The sequence below is a fragment of the Colius striatus genome, chromosome Z (assembly GCF_028858725.1).
Source record: "Colius striatus isolate bColStr4 chromosome Z, bColStr4.1.hap1, whole genome shotgun sequence".
NCBI classification, from domain to species: Eukaryota; Metazoa; Chordata; class Aves; order Coliiformes; family Coliidae; genus Colius; species Colius striatus.
The window spans coordinates 60,454,027-60,477,750 of record NC_084790.1 but is presented as its reverse complement, the minus strand read 5'-3'; the positions used below and the strand labels follow the sequence as shown (position 1 = coordinate 60,477,750).

General features: G+C 39.9%; 1 protein-coding gene across 4 annotated transcripts in view; it reads left to right on the top strand.

Annotated features, from left to right (window-relative positions):
* The window catches only part of MLLT3 (MLLT3 super elongation complex subunit), a 139,870-nt gene that overhangs the window by 55,040 nt on the left and 61,106 nt on the right, over positions 1 to 23,724 (top strand). For 3 of the 4 annotated variants that reach the window (XM_062017872.1, XM_062017873.1, XM_062017874.1), the window contains exons 3-4: positions 10,537 to 10,619; positions 14,269 to 14,412. In XM_062017872.1, the coding sequence (XP_061873856.1) occupies positions 10,537 to 10,619; positions 14,269 to 14,412 (227 nt within the window). The remainder of the gene's footprint in view (positions 1 to 10,536; positions 10,620 to 14,268; positions 14,413 to 23,724) is intronic. The other variant, XM_062017875.1, reaches the window with a different exon arrangement.

The following is a 23,724-nucleotide window of genomic DNA, read 5'->3' as shown; positions in this document are numbered from 1 at the left end:
TCAATGATGCTTTTGATACTGTTTCTCACAGCACCTTGTCCAGAAGACAAGTTGTCTAGCTGTGAGATGAACACATTCATGGTATACTGAATGAAGAACTGGCTGAACGACAGAACTCAAAGGATCGTAGTGAATGGAACTACATCTGTCTGATGACTGGTCACCAGTGGTGTTCCTTGTGATTCAGTTCTAGAGCCAGAATAGGATTCCATGTATTGACCAACAATCTGGATGCATGAGTTGAATCTACAATCTATAAGATGGCTGATGATAGTGAACTAGGAGGTGCTGTTGACTCTCTTAAGGAAAAAGAGGCCTTGCAGCGGGATCTAGACAAATTGAAGCACTGAGCAATCATAAGTGGTGTGAAATTTAACAAGGACAATGCCAGATTGTGCACTTGGGACAGAGGAATGCTGGACACAAGTGTAGACTGTGAGAGGAGTGGCTGGAGAGCAGCCCTGCAGAAGGGGATCTGGGGATACTGGCTGCCATGAAGCTCCTCAGGAGTCTGCAGCGTGCCTGGGCAGCTGGGAGGGAAACTCGCACCCTGGGGAGCGTCAAACACGGCAGAAGCAGCTGGTCAGCAGAGGTATTTGTGCCGTGTTAGGGTGGCTTCGCCTCCAGTGCTGTGTGCTGCTCTGGACCCCAGTTAAAGAAGGATGTGAAGGTAGCTGCACATGTCTAGAGGCAGGCAACAAAGTTGGTGGCAAGGCTGACAGGCATATTCTCCATGGATAACACGTTAGGGCTTTAGATTTTTCTGGTGTACAGAGAGGGGGCTGAGAAGTGACCTCATTGCTCTCTGCAGCTTCCTGAGTAGGAGTAGTGGAGAGGGAGGTGCTGATCTCTTCTCCCTAGAGTCCATTAATTGGATGCATGGGAATGGTTCAAAGCTGCACCAGGGGAGGTTAACGCTGGACATGAGACAGTGTTGCTTTACAGAGGGGTGGTCACTCACTGGAACAGGTTTTCTAGAAAGTTGATTGATGTTCCATGGTTATCAGTGTTTAAGAGGCATTTGTACAGTGTCGTTAATACCATGCTTTATACTTGACCCTGAAGTGGTTAGACAGTTAGCTTAGATGAGTGTTGTAGGTCCCTTCCAAGTGAAATAAGTTGTTTGTATTCTGTTCTACCTCTCTTAGGCAAAGAAATAAATCTGTAGGTGTACTTTAGTGGTCAGTCAGAAAGAATGTTGCAGTTTTATTTTTGTTGGAAGAAAATTTTTGTTTTCTATACCTCTTCTTCATAAATCACTCATTAGCCTCACATGGCTCCTTGTTCTGCTCTTCGCTTCCCTGAAAATGTTTAACAGTCAAAGGGTGTCATTGTTGTGATCATTACCTGCATGCTGGCATAGATGACATCTGCATTACCTGCATGCAAACACAGCTATTGTTTATGCCTGGAGCATACATTTACATCACATTCATTATGCATGTGTTGCATACAGACTTCAAATCTCTGTACTTAATGATACTTTTGGTTGTAGAGCTTTGGATTGATCTGTTAAACAAGTACTGCTAAGTGAAATCAGGAAGAGCAGACCTATTCATATAAACAAACAGTGTTCTAGCCTTAGCATTATCCCTCTACAATTTTAAGCTCTTACATTGTCAGTGTTTTGCTGAAATCAGGATAACGTACTTTATTGCATCATTCGATTTGCTAATGAATGGTGTTAATGTGTTTGAAAAGGTTTTTCTTTTCTTTCCCCTAGTTTCACTATCCAATTGCAAAAAAAAAATGAAATGTAGACTAGTATTCATCACTTTACATGCAGCTGCTCTGAAGAGTGTCAGGAAGATTATCAAGTAGATGATAGAAGAGAAATTGATTATGCTTTCGGGTATATTAACTATGAAGACAGAAACATTGCAGTTAATAGTGAAGTACTTTTGTCAGAAAGTAAACTTCCTGCTGACCTAATTTAATATATACTGCAGTCTGTCTGCACATTTCAAAGGGCAAGAAACTTATATCATGGTTATTATTTCAAGTGCAAAATGCTATTGCAACAAGTAAATAATGAGGTTCTGCCAACTAGGTTGAATTCTTGTCTTCATCTTAGATATTAGTTAATGTTATTTCAAATACCAGCTCTGTATTCATTGTAAACAATAACTGAATTGTGCCTCTTTCATGGAGATGTGCCCTAATCTCCTATCTCATTTTCTTTGTTTTCAGTACTTTGTTTCATCTTTTATGAAGGTAAGTTCTCTGTTGCTTCTCTTTTGCTAGAGGGTTCTGATGCAGTCCAGGAATATCTGAGCCATTCCAAAATCTACTCACTTATTGTTACTGGAAATACTTATGCATTTCTTTTTAATGGTCATGTAAGAAGTCAACTGCATTTATGATGAGTAGTTTTAATGATGAATGAGGGGTACAGTAGCTGATTTTGTTCTTTGCTACTGAAATTTCACAGGAGTTCTACCAGACGGTGTTATTCTCAGCACTTGTCTGTTAATACAATGGAAAGATTCATAATGACTAAGAGCATTAGAAGCAAGCTTTTTTTCTGGTTTTGAGCATTCCCAGATAGGGAGATCTGTCTTCTCAAGACTGATGCGAATACAGATTTCACATGACACTGTTCTTCACCGAAGAAATAATTTGGTATTTTGCTCCATAGAATGGTAAGCCTTAGAAGTAAAAGAAATCATATTTACTTGACCACTATTGAAATGAGATTACCACAAATAACTGACAGGTGTGATGGAAAAATTCTTAGCCTTGACTTGCAATGCAACAGAAAAAGTTTGACAGAAGTAGGGCGTCACTGGAATACAGAGTAGTTTTTATAGCTCTAAAAATATTTGTTCCCAGTCTGATCTTTGTATAGCATAATGAATTTAAAACGGAGAACCAGATATATATTTGTTTGACTTTCACAAGTGTCTCTCTGGGAGTTAAGAAAAAATGTTCAATATGCAAAGTCTTTTTATTGAGCAGGAAGGAGTATATCACTAATAACTAAGATCAAAATGACTTAAAGTCTTGTGGGACATATTTTCTTCAGTCAAAAGGAGTCCCAAGGGCTGTATTTTCTGTTCAGCTATGAAGAGATATTAATGCACAATTACTGTGAGTTCTTACTGTTTTATAAAATAGTAATGGTATTGGCAGGACAAGTAGACACTTAGAGTTTTTAATGTTATAGCTAATATCTTTTCCACCAAAAGTAATTGGCTGATTTTTGTTATTATCTAGACAGCCTTAACTGCATTTTAGCTGTTAAGGATCCTTCCTATTCAAGAATTTTTGTTTTGCTTCATTTACTCCAATCTATTGATACTTGAGATACATATGTATTTTTTCAGCTGTCTTTTTTGAGAATCACTTCCTCTTGGAAAAAAAAAAAAATCAAGAATTAAACAGTGATATGTAGTGTAGAAATCCCTTCATCTGGAGGAAATCTGTGGGAGCAGACACAAGATGTCCTGATTTCAGTTGGAACAGAGTTATTTTTCTTCCTAGTAGCTGGTACAAGGCTGCGATAATGTTGATAGCACTGATGTTTACAGTTGTTGCCATGCAGTGCTTATCCTGAGTCAAGGACTTCTCAGTTTCCCATGCTTTTCCAGTGAGCAGGTGCACAAGAAACTTGGAGGAAGCATGACCAGGACAGCTGGCCTGAACTAGCCAAAGGACTATTCCCTATTCTGTAGAGTGTCATGCCCAGTATATAAACTGGGGGAGTTGAGGAGGGGTGAGTCACCACTTGGGCATTGGTCAGTGGGTGATGAGCAACTGTATTGAGCAGCACTCGTCTTTGCTTGGGTTTTATTTCTATGTACCTTTATTAAATTCCTTTTCATTACAGTTATTATATAGCACTATTGTTGTTGTTACACTTTATTTCATTTTAGTTATTACAGTCTTCTTACCTCAACCCTTCAGTCTTATGTTCTCCTCATTCCACTGGGAAGGGGAAAGTGAGCAAGCAACTACATGGTGCTTAGTTGCTGTCTAGGGCCAAAACTAGTTGGGCAGAGAGGAACCTCGTGAGGTTCAACAAAGGCAAGTGCAGAGTCCTGCACCTGGGAAGGAACAACTCCATGCACCAGTACAGGCTGGGGGTCAAACTGCTGAAGAGCAGCTCTGCAGAGAGAGACCTGGGAGTGCTGATTGATAATGAACTAACCATGAGCCAGCAATCTGCCCTCGTTGCCAAGAGGGCCAATGGCATTCTGGGATGCATCAAGAAGAGTGAGGGCAGCAGGTTGAGAGAGGTTCTTCTCCTCCTCTACTGTACTCTGGTGAGGCCTCATCTGGAGACCTGTGTCCTGTTCTGAGGTCCTCAGCTCAAGAGGGACAGGGAACTTCTGGAGAGAGTCTAGTGTAGGGCCACCAAGATGGCCAGGGGACTGGAGCATCTTCCTTATGAGGAAATGCTGCAAGAACTGGGGCTGTTTAGTCTAGAGAAGAGGAGACTGGGGGGATCTCATTAATATTTACAAGTAAATAAATGGTGGATGTCAGGAGGTTGAGGCATAACTTTTTTCTGTTGTATCTAGTGACAGGACAAGGGGTAATAGGATGAAACTAGAACACAAACAGTTGCATTTAAACATAAGAACTAACTATTTTACTGTGAGAGTGAGGGAGCCCTGGCACAGGCTACCCAGGGAGGTTGTGGAGTCTCCTTCTCTGAAGATCTTCAGGACCTGCCTGGACATGTTCCTGTGTGACCTGATCTAGGTGGAGCTGCTTCTGCAGGGGTGTTGGACTAGATGATCTCTAAAGGTCCCTTCCAACCCCTGCCATTCTATGATTCTATGAATAGCAGAATGAAAGATCCTTTATAGAAATCACAGCTGAATAGTTAAAGCTGATGCCTTACCGCAGGAGGGACTGGTACCACAATCTGCCTTCCTCTGACACCTTGGTCATAAGACTTATTTTAATGAAGACAGTGATATATAGAGGGAGAAGCTGATTGAAGGGTGACCAATATGAACACACTGTAGACAACCTATAAAATTTCAGTAGAAAGAAGTTAAACTAGTTTTCTAGCAGAAGGCTTCACTTCCTCCAAGCCCCAACTTGGTGTATCTTACAGGACTGACCAAGTGAGTTGTTATTGTCATTCTGCATTGTTGTGATGTCTGCCTACAAGTTGCTTCTGCCTTTCAGAACTCATTTTAACTGCTCGGTTAATAGAGGAAAAAATCAATTCACAAGCAAGCTTTTAACAGTGTTGAAGTGGCAAATGAATTTCATGGTGAAGCTTTAAAAAAAGGTAGCTCTTACTAGAGTTTTGGGTTTGTTACCTCCAAAGGCCTCAGTGTGGTTAGTGTTACTAAAAAGCATGGTCATGGCTTGATTTGCATCAATTCCTTAGATGTCAGTTTATGTCTGGTGCAACACAAGGGAATGCATGTGTGAACACAACAAAAGAAAAAGTGTTTCACTTCTATAATGAAGGAACAAAAAGTTTGAGGTAAATTATTTCAGCCATCTATGTGAGCTGTAGAGAAGGCATACTCCCCTTACAAATAGGGCACAGGTCATCTACAACTTGTAAATTCTTGGCTTACTGTGGTCTTGGGTAACTCATTACACTAATATTATGAAAAAAATGTAGAGTGCATTGAGAGTTGAGCCCTCACAACTTTCTTACATGTGGAATGAATAGGATAGGCAATTCTACCAAAACAGATACTGAACTTTTATGGAGGTAATCTTGGTAATAACCCTGGAAATGAAATTGTGTGTTAGTAATCATAATGTTGTTACTGAGCTTTCATTTAAAGATGCATATTGGTATCTTGTAGTTGGTCTCTAGAAGGCATGTACAGTTTGAGGAGCATTTCAGTAAGTTTGATCAGCTGCAAATTAGAGGACTTGCAGTATATATGGGAAGGCTGGGAAAAATGATTGCATCAGCATTGCCAATATACTTCTGAGTATTCCTGTTGCTGTGAAGTGTTTGTAGTACAGCTAGGATCGGAGCCAACTGCCTAAGTAGTCCTCTGTTGTGGGAAGTTAAGTGACGGTTTACTGTAGTTGAGCACCTGAAGTGTGAACAGTACTTGAAGCCAGTACCTGTGCAGTTGCACACATGTGCACATGTGTGTGCTTCCCCGACATTATGGAAAAATGGTTTTCTATCTATGAAGACTACTTCTTATCCTAAGACCTGAGCCTTTTTACTCTAGCTTCTACACTTTCCCTTCTTCCCTCTATCACTTAGCAGTTTGTGTAGTCTTCTAGTTTCACGTAAGTTCAAACTCCCATGCAGTACTGAAAGAGTATTTGGTGTAGTTAGAGCCATTTTATCTGACTTCACTTCTGTTGCTTCAAGCGTACCAGTGTTGCTAGTTTTACAGCAATGGTCACCCAAAGTCCATTGGAACATGAACAGAAGGAATGGACTTCATCTGTATAATTATGTTGCATAAACTTAAATTTTAATTTCCAAGTTCCAGTTGTTTTAGAGGGCTGTTATATCTGTGTTTAGCAAATGCATTTGCAGATACTCAGGATTAAAGCTTTCATTTATGGAATGAGAAATAACCCTGTATTCTGACAAAGATTCACAAAAATAGTATAGTGAACTCCTTATCTCACCTTAACACGGGCAACCCACCCCCACCCTCCCAAAAAAAAACTCCAAACATCAAAACCGTCAGCTTATTCTGTGGCCAATAAAGAGGTCTGCGTAGTTTTACTTTCTCTTCTTCTGGCCTGATAGTTGTCATGAGAAGAGACGCTTATAACTGGTTCATGATTCTGCATGCTACTTTCTGCTTCTCAGTGCATCTCAATGATAGTGTCCTCTTGAACTGCATTCTTGGTGCAGACACTAATTTTTTAACTGTTTCTGAAGGAATCTTGTTGTCTTAATTGTTGTGGAGACTATCTTGAAGTCAGACCACTAATCAAAATATATAGTAGGGAGGAAGTGCATTGTGATCATGCAAGAAATTCCATAGGAAGAAAAAAAGATCCCGACCAAATTCTGACCACAATTCTTAGTGATAACATTGTGCAAAAGGCTTTATTTATTGTGTACTTGAAAGGCATTTATAGGTGTCACTTCAAAGGAGAAGAGCAGTCATTGGGGAAATGCCTCACTCCCTCTGGATGAGGAAGAAATTGTTTATAAGTCTGTAGAAGGGGGAGTAGTTTGCTTATCTACTTGGTCTAGCGTAGCTGGATTTTTCTTAGCAAGCTTAAAGAAACCTGTTAGTAATCTGGTCCCTCCTCTCCTAATCATCAAATCCTAATTTTCTGTTATTAGCTTTGTTCTGTTCATCTTTTATTTGCAATTTACTTTTGTTTTTCCTGTCTGTCTCCTCTACAGGATTTTTCCCCCTTTCTGATTACATTTTTTTACCTCTAACTTTTCTGTGGTTTACCTAACTTTTGCTACTTGGCTCTTCTTCACTCAACAAATCTTGCCAGTTGGCTTGGCTCAACCACACCTGTCATTACAGCTCTGATTACTACTTGTGACAGTTGAGCTAAACAAAAAGAGCTTATGCCAGTGAGTTGCTGGTTCAGAGTGCACAGAGGTGCTGTTTCTTCCAGTACATGTAGCAGTGTCCAATTAAGTGCTCAGGAGGAAGTTGTGATTTTTTTTTTTTTTAAAGATTGTTTGTTATGTTTCACATAATGCAGCCTATAGGCTTTGTAGCATTTAATGTATTATTGCAGTTTCTAAAGTTTCTGTATTTCCATCTGGATAAATACTTGCTGTTTAATCTTTGCTTGTTTTTTATATAAGTAGATTTGGATCTCTGAAACCACTTCTCCAATTTGGTGTATCATCATAGCACTTTTCTTTGAAGTCTTTCAAATGTCACTTTATGAACTCTCTTTTCCTGCCAAGAAAAACAAACTAAATTCTGTAGCTGCAAAAGGACAGTATTGCAGAAGAGTCTGGAAAACATATTATTCTTGCTCTGTTTCCCTTTCCATTGATTGTGAAGTGAACTGAGTAGCGATGCCAGCTGCAGTAGATAAGAAACAACTTGTATTTTGCCTCATCCTTCAGGTTCCTGTGTGAGTTTGGTGCTAGCAGAGTGGAAGGAGAATGGCAGGGTAGTGGGAGAAAGTTCTGCTGTGTTTATTTACTTGAGAATTAACCAGACTTGTGCATTTTCAGAGCTTATATACTGATTATACAGTTGAGACTGTAGCAGTGGTCATGCTCCTGGATGTGTCTGATGGACCTTGCTAACTTTTAGGGATGACAGAGGGTGGTGCATGCCCATCCATGATGCGTTGATAAAAAGTAAAACTTTGCCATTCAAGCCCAGCACAGTTGATTGGAAGACACTTTTTTGGTGTAGTTTATTGCAGCTGATACAGAGCAGTAAACAGCTACCAGGCAATTCTGGAAAGTGCGTACATATTATCAAATGATGATTGGAGAGTCTGATTTTATTTTTTCTTTTTGTTAACAAAATTGACAGAGCTTGAGCAAATGCTTCTGAAGAAGTCAACTCTATGAGTGAGTGATCTGCAGTAGAGAAATTGTCATTGTCCTAAGATGTCACTGACATGGTAGTGCGTCTGGTGTATGTTGTCATACATATCCATGCAGCATTCAAAAGCATCTCAAGCTCAGCCTAACTTTGTACTTGTATATCAAGTGAGCATGAATTCTGTAAGAAGGTTATCACACAGCCAAAAAGGACAAAAAAGAGATGTCTTCTCTTCCAAGTTTTGTAACAAACTGCTTCCTGTTACTGGCTGGAGTTCACAGGCTAGTGCTACCTTGTTAGTAAGGCCTTCAACACAGTCTCCCACAGCATCCTCCTGGAGAAACTGGCTGCACATGGCTTGGATGGACTTATTCTGAGATGGGTGGAAAACTGGCTAGATGGCCAAGCCCAGAGAGTGGTGGGGAACTGAATTAAATCCAGTTAGTGGGTAGTCACCAGTAGTGTTCCCCAGGACTCGGTGCTGGGGCCTGTTTTGTTTAACAATGACCTCAGTGAGGGTATTGAGTGCACCCTCAGTAAGTTTACTGATGACACCAAGCTGAGTGGGTGTGTAGATCAGTTTGAGGGCTGGAAGGCTCTTCAGAGGGACCTGGATCAATGGGCCAAGGCCAACTGCATAAGGCCAACTGCAAGGCATGCAGTTTTAGAAGTTTAGGGCAGAGTGGCTGGAAAGGTGTCAGGCAGAAAAGGACCTGGGGGTGTTAATTGACAGCTAGCTGAACATGAGCCAGCAGTGTGCCCAGGTAGCCAAGCAGTCCAATGGCATGCTGACTTGTATTAGAAATTGTGTGGCCAGCATCAAGGAATTGATTTTTTTCCCCATTATACTTGGCACTGGTGAGGCCACACCTTGAATACTGTGTCCAGTTCTGGGCCCCTCACTAGAAGAAAGACATCGAGGTACTGGAGTGTGTCCAGAGGCAGGCAACAAAGCTGGTGAAGGTTCTGGAGAGCAAGTCTTATGAGGAGTGTCTGAGGAAGCTGACATTGTTTAACACAGAGAAGAGGAGGCTGAGAGGAAATACGAAGGTTGTCTACAACTACCTGAAAGGGAATTGTATGGAGGCAGAGGTTGATCTTTCCAGTAATGAATGATAGGACAGGAGGAAATGGGCTGAAGTTGCACCAGGAGAGTTTTAGATTGGACATTAGGAAGGACTTTTTCACCTATAGTGTTATTAAGCTTTCGAACAGGCTGTGTAGGGAGGTGGTGGAGTCACTATCCCTGGAGATATTTGAAAGGTACGTAGATGAGGTGCTGAGGGACATGGTTTAGTTTAGTGATGGGCCTGGCAGTATGAGATTAGTGGTTGGACTCAATCTTCAAAGTTTTTTTTAACTGTAATGATTCTATGATTTTATGATTTAAGGAGCCTAGTATGTATAGAGATTTTATATAAGGAAAAGCCCTTACATTAACTTGGAAATTTCAAGGACAAGATTGTGTGTTGGAGCTAGTAATACTGTCATGTTAAACAGATATCCTATGAGGTAAATCTGGATATTGTTAATGCAAGAGTTAACCTTTCTGGGGTTCTCCACTGTATACTGGAATGTTGTGTTGTGTCTTCCTCCCTCCCCTCTCATAATGCAGATTTCAGTTTTATTAGCATTAGTTCTAATTCAATTTACTTTTTCAAAATTACATATTTTAGAATTAGGATTTCATTAGTATTAGGTTATGAATACATGAATGGTAGTTCTTCTGCCCTCTACGTGTTTCACGCACAGGGTTGAATCCTGCATATTTTCCGTTCCCAGAAAAAACCTTAGCTGCAGTTCCGATGTAGCTGTTGAGGGTACTCAGTGGGTCCACCTGGTGTTCAAGTCCCTGGTGAAAGGACTGAAAACAGGAAAAAAAATTGCTACCAGTAAACTGTAGGTTATGCACAGATGGGAATGATTTGCTTGCAAATTTCACACTGCATTGTTCACGGCTATATCCTGCTGTGTGTTTGCAGTTTTGTAATGGCACAGCCATAGAACTTGTATTGCAGATTATTTCCTCATGGGTTTTTTTCTGCATTTAAAACAGTATTTTGTGTTCAATACAGGATTTTCTTTTCTGTTTCAGTGTGCAAGGATCCACCCTACAAAGTTGAAGAATCTGGATATGCTGGTTTCATTTTACCAATTGAGGTTTACTTCAAAAACAAGGTACAGAATCACATATTTAGGAAAAAACCCAACCGAACTTCAAAAAAATCATGGTTTAAAAAAATATATGTTATCTGTTAGAGGTTTAAATCTATCTTCGTCAGTGCTTTCCTCAATTCAGAGTCACTGTGATGTTCAGAAATGCTTAATTGTATTTAGTACCTAACTCTGAAGTTTGGCTTACCTGATAAAATAAAGAAATTTAATAAAGTATTCAATAGGAATTACCAGTCTGACTCAGAAGTGGACAAACTTTAAATAATGCTTAAGGATGTTCAGGAATCACAAAGTTTAAGAAAGGAAACTGATCTAGAGTATGATTATTTAATAATGGAGTTGTTCTCATTATTCTGTTTTAGTATTGCTGTCTTTTTACTTTGTTCAGTTGATTTTTCAGAGTAGACTTTTTTTAATCCTGTACCCTTGATGTGAAAAAACATTCTTTATGACATGTGGAGATAGATTCTACTGAACTCAGCATTACTGGGGGCACTGTGAAAAACAAACCCAGTGCCATTATAAAAAACTTGTATTATTGTAGTATCTCATTTTTTGACTCTAAATAAATGTTGCACTTCTTTGAGAGACTGTTGTCTCTTAAATAGCATATAAGGAGATATACTTTAATATGCTTAACAAGATCTGTGTTGCTAATAAGTTTTTTATATAAAAAATTGGAATTCAATAGCAAAACCTTATTAACTGTAACATTTTAGGTTCTTGTTGTATGTGTTGTGTCTTGGTGGAGCTACTATTAGACTCCATAGGTGCTTCTAAGGTACTTGTGTATTGATTTCAGGTTACCAAGATGTAGTTTAATATGATTATTTTCACTGAGGTAGTGTTACATTTTTCATATGTTAAATGCGTGACTAAAACCAAAAGTAAATACAAACGGGTAGACTTTTGCTGGAAATGTGATCACCTAAAATTTGTGTTAGGGTACAGCTTTATTAGTTATGTATACCTTCAAGTAGATATTCCAGTATTATTTTATCTTTCCCAAAAAGTCACAATGTGAGATATGGATAGTTCTGCTCAGTTGCTTCCTAAGTTGTAGATTTTGAACAGAGACAATTCTGAAACATTCCCTGTATCAATCTGTGAAGACCAGGGCTTAAGTCCACTTAGTCCACCTTACTTGCTGTTGGAAAAGGAAATAGAACTGCTTCAGTGAGTTGACTGGCTTTTTTGATATGGTTTTTAGCTCTGTCTCCATTAGGGACGCAGTTTTGATTCATTCGTGAAATCTAATGAAAACCTCTACAGAAATCTCTACAGAAAGCTTCTTGCCTGACACTTCTTTTTTTGTTTTCCACTCGGACATTTACCTGACTCTGACTGTGGAGACTTGCAAGTCTCAGGACTTGTCCAGCAGGAGTTGTGGCTTAGACTGAGATCAAGAAAGCAGTAGGGATGACAACTCACCTCACCCTCCAGCAGCATGTGGAATCAGGAAGTTTGCTAACATCTCTCAGCCCGATTTTGATGTCATGGAATAGGACAAGCAGTGGTTGGACTGTGAGTCAGTTAACTCTTCACACAGCTGCAGCAGCATTCCCTTTCCTGGGATTAGTACAATAAAAAGCATAATAAAAATTGAGCTGGGATTCCTGAGGCAAATTACTGTTCTTTCCTGGCTCAGCTACTCTTCCTCCTTTAAGCCATTTCATCTCCAGTACTGAAAAAGAGGAGATAGACAGAAGAAGAGGAGATAGACAGAAGAAGGAGGAGGCAGACCATCATCCCTTATTCAAGGTAGACAACTTCTCAATTTCTGGTTCAGAAAGTACTGTAATGAATAGAGAAGGCAGAGATACAGGAATCACTTGAACTGTAGAGAATTAAAGAATGCATATTCCCAGGACTTAGCAGTAATGACTAGAAAATCAAATAGGTACTTTACTCTTGACAAAAATATTCCAAACTTCAAAGAATTAAGGAAATAACAAAGAAACCTACCTCCTAATATAGCAGCAGCAGACTATAGTTGTTTGCTATTGAGTTGAAGTCCTTGAAAAAAATGTTTAGGTCAAAAGATTCCTACCCTGAAAAGTGGAGTGTATTTAGGACAAAACTCATTAATTCACTGTCATGTTGTTTTGAAATAATGGTAGTCCTGGGAGTCCTTTATATAGTAAAAGTCTGCTCACTCATTATGTTAATGTAGCTTTCCACAATCGTCATCTTGAAGACTACTGTTCATAAATTCTTACGACTTCACTTTTATGGCAAAGCTGTTGCTACAGGCAAACAGTTGGTACCAACACCACAATGTTCGAAGCAGACCAGGGTGTAAATCACTTCTTTTATTTTCTGCAAGAAAGCATGTGTTAATTCTTTCTAACAGTAAGAAATATCATCATCCATAGTTGCCTTTGAAAGTGATTTGTCAAGGAAATAGTTCACTTTCAGGAGCTACTGTCTTCTGTGGGCCTTTTATTTCAGATCTCCTCTTATCTCTGTCCCAGATCTAGTGGTGGGATGATGAGGGATAAGGATGTCCCTTGGCTCTGTCTGGAACCTCTGATTTAACTTCTAGAGTAACTCAGATTTCTATGCTTTCTGTTCTGAATCTGAAGTAAACATTTTTAATGTGAATTTTTTAAGCATCTGTCACTGAACAGAGTACCCATTTTGATTACATGCAGTTTTGAAGATGTGGTAAGATTTTGCTTTATCTCTCCCTTTTCTTCCCTCATGGCTCTCTTTTTACTGAAACTTTTCCTGAATTTGACCTTTTACTTTTGTTCGTCCTTAAGACTGACATTAGTTTTATGGCTTCTGTTGCACATCAGGACCTTTGGAGGAAAAGGTACTTATTACTGCCTTAAAAGAGCACTTAACTTAGAAGAGACTATATAAATGTATCTAGAAGCTGTCTAACAGGAAACGTACTTTATCTTTCCTCTGGTGAAAGTGTACTCAATGCCACTAGTGTCCTTTTTCAGATCAGTAGAGCATTGATGATTTCTTCAAAGGTAAATGTGCCTTTTCTCTCTCCATATTGGTACAGGGAACATTCAGTTTCAATTTTTCACTGAATCATCAGGGAATTTTAGTAGCTTAGAAGCTGTGATGAACACTTGAAATCTAGCTGGCCACACTTGTTCAAGGCAATGAAGTTTCATTAATAAATGAGCAGATCCCTCTTATGTCTAAATGAAACGTAGAAAATGAAATATAGTTGGCTGCAGCAGTTTCCTTCCTATCCCTTTCTACGGGTTCTGAAGAAAACAATAGTGTTTGGCTTTGGTGGAGGAGTCTGCATTCAAAATTTAATGCTGTGTCTTCAGTACTATGTATGACTTGGAAGTGTGATTGTGTTGGTGACTGAATTACTTGTGTCAACTGAATGGTGATACTTGCATATGTCTATAGCCTGTGCCAAACATGACATAACACTTGCAATTGAGCCATGTCAAGACAGCTTGAAGTTCATACATTTTACCATGTGTTAATGTGGGCTGCTAGGAGCTTTTCTGATTTACTGTAGCTCAGCTGACACTTGGTAAATACCATCATGTGTTTGAGAACAGAGTGGTTAAAAATGATATATTTTTCATTTTAATTGACAGTCTTTATGTAGTCCTTGTATTAACTTAGTTTTGGTGCTAGATGTTTCTGTCTGGTTGTTTTCAACCCTCAGGAAGAACCTAAGAAAGTTCGATTTGATTATGACTTGTTCCTGCATCTTGAAGGCCACCCACCTGTAAATCACCTCCGCTGTGAAAAGCTCACGTTCAACAACCCGACAGAGGAATTCAGAAGAAAGCTGCTTAAGGCAGGAGGGGTGAGTTCTGCACCCATGTCAAAAAGCCATGACACTAAAGATTTCGCACTAGTGCATGATTAGTATACTAAAGATTGACCTGACAGTGAAACAAAGTGTCTTTCTGATTAACTTCATGTAATAGCTCAGTGCTTGTTGTCTTGAAGTGGAAGGGGTGAGGAAATGAGCATGTGGCTGTCTTAAATACATTATTAGATACCTGTCTTCACAACCAAGCAATTAATATTTATTTCTGCAAAAGCAGAACTTAAACCTTGTACATGAAGCATTGCTAGTGTGACTCTCCAGAGATGAAATACAGGAGGGCTACTGTGATGGTACTAATAAGTAAATAACATCTCTTACTTCAAGACAAATGATTATATATTAAGGAGAATAAATTCAGTAGTTATAAGGTTAAACAAGTAAGAAACTGTAGGAGTAAATAAACTTCTTGAATGTGTATAATGTTACACAGTCTGAACCAGAAAATTTAGCAAGACTTCTTCTTCTATGTGTTGATAGAATTAGCTTACATGAAAAAGCCTGAAGCAATTTTGCATATGTGGAGGGAGGAGAGGGCCAAATGTTTACATTTACTCTTTGTCTGCTAGTGGAAACTGTTCTGCTGTTCCACACAATGACAGAAACATTCATACTGGCAGAGAACATCAAAGGCTCAGCCATGGTGTCAAATTGGGCTGATCAGGATTTCATCCCTCTTTTGTGGGTGTGAAACCTCCTCTAGCTGAAGATGGTTCACCCTCCCTGGCCCCCAGCTTCACCACTGGACTGTCTTCATGGGGAAAAAGCCACCATTTATCTCCAGCCTGAACCTCTTGTGCATCAGCTTGTGCTGTTACCTCTTGCCCGCCTACCACATACCACTGAAGAGCCTGACTGTATCTTCTCCATTCCTTCTCATCAGTTTTGAGACTGTTTCCTTGTGTCTCATCATTCATTACCGGAGGGAAGAGATAGAGCCCTGCTTCACTACAACTCCCTTTCAGGTAGTTGCAGAGAGGATCATATTTATCTCAACCTCCTCTTCTCCAAGCTAAGCATCCCCAGCTCCCTCAGCCACCAATTTTATTTTATATCACCAAAATTGAAGCATAGATGTGCAGTGAATAATTGTTAGTAGAGGACACCAGCTTGCTGATTTCTCTTACAATCTGAGAATTAATTTTTCAACCCTTACAAGGGCAGGATTTCATTTGGCCTCAGAGATGGTATTTCTGCTGTCAAGAAGGTAAATAGGAAGTGTTGATTTAATCTTACAAAGACTGCCTCCAATTTGCAAAGTGTTTTGTCCAAGTTATCCAGCTTTAGCAGTGTATTTTTTACACTGAGCTTCCCCCACTTCTGAAAAGGTTTAGTTTCACTACCATTTGCATACTTTCAGTTGACCTTACAGAGGAAACAAAGTGTTTTCAAGAGTACACAGGGCAAATTCAGTCAAACCATGCAGTGCAATTGTTTAGGTTCCATTGCTTTGCATATAAATTGTAAGTGACATTTCCATTTGAAAAGTTTGCTTGGAAGTGATGCCCCTGAGAATTTTTTGTACTGGCTACTGCTACACTCAGTGTAGTATCTAATGATGTGAAGCTAACATCTAACAGATAGGGCTCATTTGAATTAGCAGTGTATTCCATAAACCAACCTATTGCTTGGAATCCCCAAAGGCACCCTGTATACAACTAATGACTTGTAGTTAATCCATTTATTTCCAAGAAAATTGTCAAGATGCTGGTAGTGACAGAACTATATATATTTAGTCTCCTACAGAGCTCATTGTCTAGACAGCACACAATTATGCATGAGTACATACAGAGGATTGAAGCTTTCAGCAAGTAAACACCAGTAAGCATTTATCCTTTTGTGGTCATTCATTCCTAGATTTGTCAGTTACCTTTTCTGGTTAGTTTCAGCCTCTAAACATGGAAGAGCCTGAAGGAAAAGAAGTGGCACTGTGTCTGCCTGTGGGTACAGGAATAGGGATGATTTTGCCTGGGAAGTTATAGTCATTAAAAATATTCTTCAGATTTGAAGTACATTTTGAATGTTGAGTCCTACTAGAACAATTTGTAAACAAGGTATGACTCCACTGATGTATTCTGTGTTGTCAGTAGCGTTGATTCTATTGCTTTTTTGGGTTGCATGTTTTTATACTTCAAGTAAAAATTGGAAACCACACCTGATCTGCTTATTGAAACAACAGAAATCAATTAATTTTGAAGATGCTGAATTACAGCTAACTAACAGTTTAATTGATTTTTGCCTCTGGAAACACAGTTCTTGCTCTGGCATCACTGGTTTGAATATGACATTATGAATAAGTCCATTTTGATTATTTTAGGAAAAGGTAATGAAAATATTTCCAGTCCATGTTAAGACAGCACTTTAGTACAGCCCTTTTTCCTGTAGCTAGAAATATATAAAGAGGGATGTCTGAACTGTGTAATACTCCTACCTTTTTGGAAGGAGACTTGGAATTTGATGGTTAATCCAGAAGTACACAGACAACCCTTAGAAGTTTTGGGGTTTTTTTTTTCATAAAAGGAAAAGCCGTATAGATGCCCCTTAGAGAGCGGTTATCACTATAGACAAAAGTATAGAACCATAGAATCATAAAATTGTTTCAACTGGAAGAGTTATTTAAGATCATTGAGTCCAACCTTTGTCCTAGCCCTAGTAACAACATTTATAACATTATTATGACTGTATTTTACTTTTAATGATTTAGTATTGTGTTTCAGAATTAGAGGATGCAAGGAATATGTCACTTCTGGAGTAGTAGTGATTGTTCTGAGCAACACAGGTGCCCTTTTTGTCTGTTTTCTGTAAAATTAATTTGCAAGTACAAGCAGCTTTGCTTCTGTAGAATGATAACTTCTTGAAGATAGTGGATCTATTGATGAGAGAGATGAGTGAAAGAATCACTGATAGGGTAGAATTTTTTTAATAAATATATTCAGGTTTTGCCTGAACTTTTTGCCAGAAATATATTTTCAGTCACTCAGGATGCTTGCATGATGACTGTTCTATAACGTGAATTCTTAGGCCACATAGTGAAGATGAAATCACAGGCATTTCTTTCTCGATCCTCCCTCTTCCTTACAATTGCTCTGTGTTAGCTTCTACCCAGAGCCAGCCTTAGGTATAATGCTGCTCCAGGGAAGGATTATCTTGTATCTTGTACTTTTCATAATTAAGTCATTGAATTACCTTAAACTATAGGTTTACTTTCAAGAAAATAAAAGAATTCTGAAAGGTTTTCTATTCCTTTGTGAGGTTTTGTTGTTTAAATAGGAATAGAAGTTGTTCAGGACAACTGGATTTTTTGTTTGTTACTCTTAGCAATTTCAGTGCTGAACTAACTTTTTCTTCACTGTAAAATGACATGGGATATATCAGCACAAGACCACACAAAGAAGTCTGTCTGCTGCTGGTAAAAAATGGGTTTAATTTGTCTGCAGGGCTGTAGGAATGGTTCTTTCTTCCCAGGTTTCTAACAGATAGCTTATAACTGATAGCATATAGCTATCTGTGGAGAAGCTCACCAGTCTGTTCTGAGGCTGCTGTATGAAGGTATTCTTAGGTTACCAGCTCAGTAAACTGCATCAGGCAGCTTCATGCATTGATGCACATTTGTTTGAGGCAAGGTAATTCCAGCTGTGTTGATAGCCTCCATTCAGGAAAATTTGAATCATAGAATTGTTACAGTTGGAAAAGACCTTTAAGGTTATCAAGTCCAACCATTAACCTCTAACTGCCAATCAACAGCTTTTTGATAGTGGTTCATTCCCCCATAGAAGTTCTAATGTGTCTTAATAAGGAGATGGTGTTCATCTGGAGTAACTGTGACAGCTCATGCAGTTTCTGTGTAAGTATCTGTGCTGGTGTAGACCTATGACTCCTGTGCATCAGGGGTGATATGATGTCCGTTTGTAGAAATTTACAATAAGACAAGACTCACCTTCATTGAATGTTTTGAGGCTGTTCCTCATGCTTTCTGTACTCAGATCTGAAAGGAAAAGTTTTGTGTTCTGCAAGTGGGTGGTTTTAGTTAGGCACTTGTATACTCCAGGCTGCCCAGTGTGTGTTGCTAGGTAAGTGTTGTTGTGGTGGTTTAACTCAGTGTCCACCAAGTCATAAAATCACTCACCATCCCAAACTGGACAGGAGAGAGAGAGAAATATAACAAACAGCTTGTGAGCTGAGATAAGAACAGAGAGATCACTTGGCAATTACCATCACGGGCAAAACAGACTTGACTTGGGGAGAAAAAGGTTTGATTTATTAAAGAAACAATAAGAGCAGGGAGATGAGAAATAAAACCTCTTAAAAACACCTCCCCCCACCCCTCCCTCTTCCCAGGACTCCCTTTCCTTCCCCCGCAGCGGCACAGGGCATGAGGGATGGGGATTGTGGTCAGTTCATCACAGATGGACTTTGCCGCTGCTTCTTCTCGGGGGGACACCTCATTATACTTCCCATTGTTACACTGTGGGGTCCCTCCTATCGGAGACAGTCCCTCGTGAACTACTCCAGCATGGGGCTTCCCACGGGGGCAGCTCCTCACACCCTGCCCCAATGTGGGTCATCCACTGGGAGAACAGTCCTTCAGGGGCAGACTGCTCCAGCCTGAGTCCCTCACAGGATCACAAGTCCTGACAACAAACCTGCTGTGGCGTGGGCTTCTCTGTCCCCACAGGCTCCCAGGTCCTGCCAGGAACTTGATCCAGGGTGAACTTCTTATGGAATCACAGCCTCCTTCAGGCATCCACCCGCTCCGGCGTGGGGTCCTCCATGGGCTGTGAGTGGATCTCTGCTCCCCGGTGGCCTCCATGCAGGGGCACAGCTGCATCACCATGGTCCTCACCACAGGTCACAGGGGAGTCTTTCTTTCAGGGCCTAAGCACCCTCCTCCCCCTCCTTCTCTACTGACCTTGGTGTCTGCAGAGATGTTTTCACATTCCTACTCCCTGTTGCTGCTGCAGTTTTGCAAATGCACAACAACTTCTTCTCAAATACGTTATTCACAGAGGTGTTAGCTCCATCACTAATTGGCCAGGCCTGGGTCAGGTGCAGTGTCCAGCTTAGAACTGATTGGCCCTAACCCTGTGAGCTACAGGGGGGAAGCTTCTGGCAACTCTTTGTTTAAAGAAGCCGTCCCTGTAGCACTCCCTCGCTACCAAAAAACCTGGCCCAGGCAAAACTGCAACAGTTATCTTTGACAGGCTGTTTTTTCATACGGAAGCTTTTAGGATCAGTGAAAGCAGGCTTACATACAGGTTTTATAATTTGATAATTTTTTGCAAATTGCTGGAAAAGAGATAGTGGAAAAGAATTTTGTATTATATCAAGATGATTGTTGGTGGGCAATTTTTCTCTGATCCTTTCCTTTGTTCTACAGTGCATGAAACTACTGAAATTAAATACATGACAGTTATTCTTTTTGTAGCACTTAAACTCTTGTTTGCTACTCAATTTAGCTGGTTCCTACAGCTCAAGTATTACGGACAATGGTCACTAAAGTTTGAGCAAGCAGGTAGCATAATTCCTCCTCTGTAACAGGAACAGCAGTTGGTTTCCTCTACCTGCTGGTTTGGATCGTTTTGTTTTTTGGGTTTTTTTTTACTAAATTTTCTTTTGTCTTTGCCCAGGAAGCTGTATTTTATTTAAAGCAACTGGCAGACAAAGGTTTCAAGTCCAATCTCAACAGACTAAGGAAGTGTCTATTTCAGGAACCAGAGGCAAGATAACCCTTCCAGAAGATTAATTTGGATGCTTGTGTGCATAATGTTTTATTGGCATATATAAGAAAAGGAGAAAAAGCTCTTTTTCTAGGGATGACTGGTGAGAAAAGTACTGTGAGTGGGTGGTGGGGAGTGGACAAGAAGGTGACACATGGACAACATGACTTGTCTTCTACATATGTCCATAAGAGCAATGAAGGTGAAAGATCGCTTATGTTCACTTGTTCTTTTGCTATGTTGTGATTGTTTACCATAGTAGATAATAGTAGCATGATATTAATGTGATACTGTGTGCTCCGGTATTATATACTGTTGCCTTTGCTTTTTTTAAGATGTGTTATTAGGATGAGATCTTGTTATACCTTATTCTGATGTTATTTCCTCCCTGAGTTACAGCTTGTATGGAATGCCTTATTAATGGTAGTGTAGGAAACCTCACAGTTGCAGTGTAAACCAGAAGAAAGCAGTTAAGAAAGGTAATTTTCTCTTAGGTTTAGTGTTGTGTTTTACGTAGTTACCTATACTGATACTCCACTTGTCTTTTCACAGAATAAGGGAACTGGAGTGTGACTTCTTCCATCTCTGTCATGCATTATTGAAGTAATTCTTCTTCCAAACCTGTCCATTAAGTACAGCTTTTGGTGTCACTGGAAGAGATGGCCTTTGGAACAGGATAGGGAAAAACATCAGTGGGTATCTGCGTTTTATTCTTTGTCCAGTCACATCAAACAGTTATTCCATTAATCAGTGCTGCTATTTCTCTATCTTTATCTTGACTTGCATCCTTAATCACTAGATTGAAAGCTAGCTTTCTTGGGAGGTTTACATCACCTGCTGACTGAGTTTCTATATGTCTTATGGAACAATTTGTCTAACCCTTTCTGTTTGCTTTCTAGAATATATTCTAACTCAATTGTTGTCTTGGTATGGTGGAGCTTCTGGATGTCACCAGGTATCTCTGAAAAACAGCAGGTTTCATCTATGAACTTGGTGCATTCACACAATCACACTGAAACATTAACCAAGACATTAAACTGTTTTGGACTAAGTGTTGATCCTGGAAGGATACCATTAGTCACTGTCCCCTAGCTGGAACTCATACAGCTGAAGAGTACCTTTTGAATCTAGTAATCCAGACAGTTCTCGACCCTTCTCATAATTTCTTTATCTAATCCATACCTCATAAATCTGTCTGTAAATTAGGCAGGATTGTTCTCAGAAAACTTGTGCTGGCTGCTCTCAGTCATGTTCTTGTCCCTTGAGTGACTGGAGGTGGATTCCAAGTCGATTTTCTCCATCTTCCCAGAACTGAAGTGAGACTGATGGGACTCCTGTTGGCTGCATCTTCCTTCTTGAATGTGATGTTTGCTTTTGTGTAGTCCTTAGGAGCCTTTCCTAATGACCACAGCCTTTTGAAGGTGATAGAGACCTGCTTTGCAGTGCTACTGGCCTACTCCTTCACTACCTCTGCTTGCATCCAGTCAGCTCTCATGAACCTGAGTGTCCCTGTGCACTCTGACTCACTCCTCCTCTCTTGTGGGCATTGACTCACTGCCACAGACTTGTGAGGATGCTCAGGTACCTTGGAGCCTGAGGAAACAAGATCTCACTAGTGAAAACAGAGTCCAAAAGAACATTGAATACATAAGCCAAGCTGCCATGAGATATCTTGCCCATTGAGCAGTGAGCCCCTACTTTCTTCAGCCTTCCTTTTATGGCCTGTTCTTAGAAGCACTTTTTTAATCATTCACATGTGTTGACATTAGCTACTTCCTATAGAAGAAAAGCATTTCTGTTCATGAGGATTATGAAGTTCTCACCAACAGGTGAAAGTTAAAATACATCCTTTTAGATTGAATTTTAAACAAAACAAAAAACCCCCTGTGGGTATGTGTAATTATAGACTGCCTCAAATTGGAAGGGACTCAGAAGGATCAAGTCCAAATCCTTGATCCTTACAGAACAACCTAAAACTAAACCATATGACTAAGTGTTGTCCAGGTGCTCCTTACACTTGACAGGCTTGGTGCTGTGACAGCTTCTCTGGGAACTCTGTCCCAGGTACTGATCATCCTCTCAGTGAAGAATGTTTTCCTAATGTCCAATCTGAACTTCCCCTGATGCAGCTTCATTCCATTTCCTTGTGTCCCATTGCTGATGACCAAGGAGAGATCAGCACATCCCTTCACCCCCTGTTTTCCCCTATGGGGAAGTTGTAGGCTGCAATGAGGGCAACACTTAGCTTCTCCAGGCTGAGTGAAGAAGGTCATCTTAGCTGCTCCTTGTAAGTCCTAGCCCTTGAGGCCTTTCACCAACCTGATTGCCCTACTCTACATGTGCTGTGATAGTATGAGCAAGAACTCATGCTGAGGCACCCAAAACTGCACACAGTACTCAAGGTGGGGCCACAGCAGTACAGTGTATAGTGAGACTTTTACTTTCCTCAACGTCTTTTAGTACAATCTAATCTGTAATTTCCATATAATTTATACTGTAGTGTTAAACTGTGAACCTGTTTTCTAGCATATATTTCTAGTAGTATCCAGTACCAGGTACTTGCATACACCTAGTTGTATAAAACCCTTTAACATTTGTGAACGAACGCTTCTAACTCACTACTTTTACATGGCCTATTACTGTCACTGTTGACCATATCAAAGATGGGCTATGAGATTAGCTAGACCTCTGCTCTCCTTAAATACAGTCAAGCTAAATCTTTGAGGAAACAGAAAACCCTGTACTAGAACTTGATGCTTTACATACTGGTGAATTTGGAGCATGATTATGTGTCTGTTTAAACTGCTCAAAGTCTAGTCTCATTCTTCCTTCAACACTGGTGTCTTACTTCATCAGGTTTTCTGATCCAAATGAACTGTTGACTTGTGGAAGGGCCTAAGGAGAAGAATTAATAATGTTTTTGGTTTTTCTAGCTCAAGTGAGTCATGGGAGCAGACAGACACCAGAGGCAAGTAATCTTGGGTGCCTGACTTAAACATGGGCTGTGGCAATGTCCTCCACTTGTGGGGATATACTGTAAGCTGGCAGGAAACTTTTAATGCAGAAAGGAGGAAACAAGTAAAAAAATATATGTAGCATGGTTATGCTTTTGATGAGCTTACATTCTTGCTGCAGAATTAGTGACTCACTGTAATGTGCTCATTAATACCTTTTGTTTCTTTTGTGTAGCTTTGACTTAATATAACCACATAAATATAAATGCATAGACATGAGCAGGGTATGCTGACAGTGTGACAGTGGCAATATAAAAGTAGGGACTTGCTCTGAAAGCTGCTTCAGATACATGGATCAGGCTTGTATGTGTCTGTTTGACTAATGGGAGGGTAAAGGGCACTTTAACCCACTGCAGAAGTTGCAGTAATTCTGTCAGCTGAGCTCTTTCAGTAAGCTTAAACTGGATGTATAGCTGTTTCTTTTGTAAACTAAGCCAAAAGGGAAATCTCTCTCAATGACAAAGCCTGTTTGTAATGTAGGGACTTTTCACATAGATAATCTTAGCAAAGAAACCAAACTTTTTGGGAGAGTTTCTGAAGAGTTATTCATTGTTAAT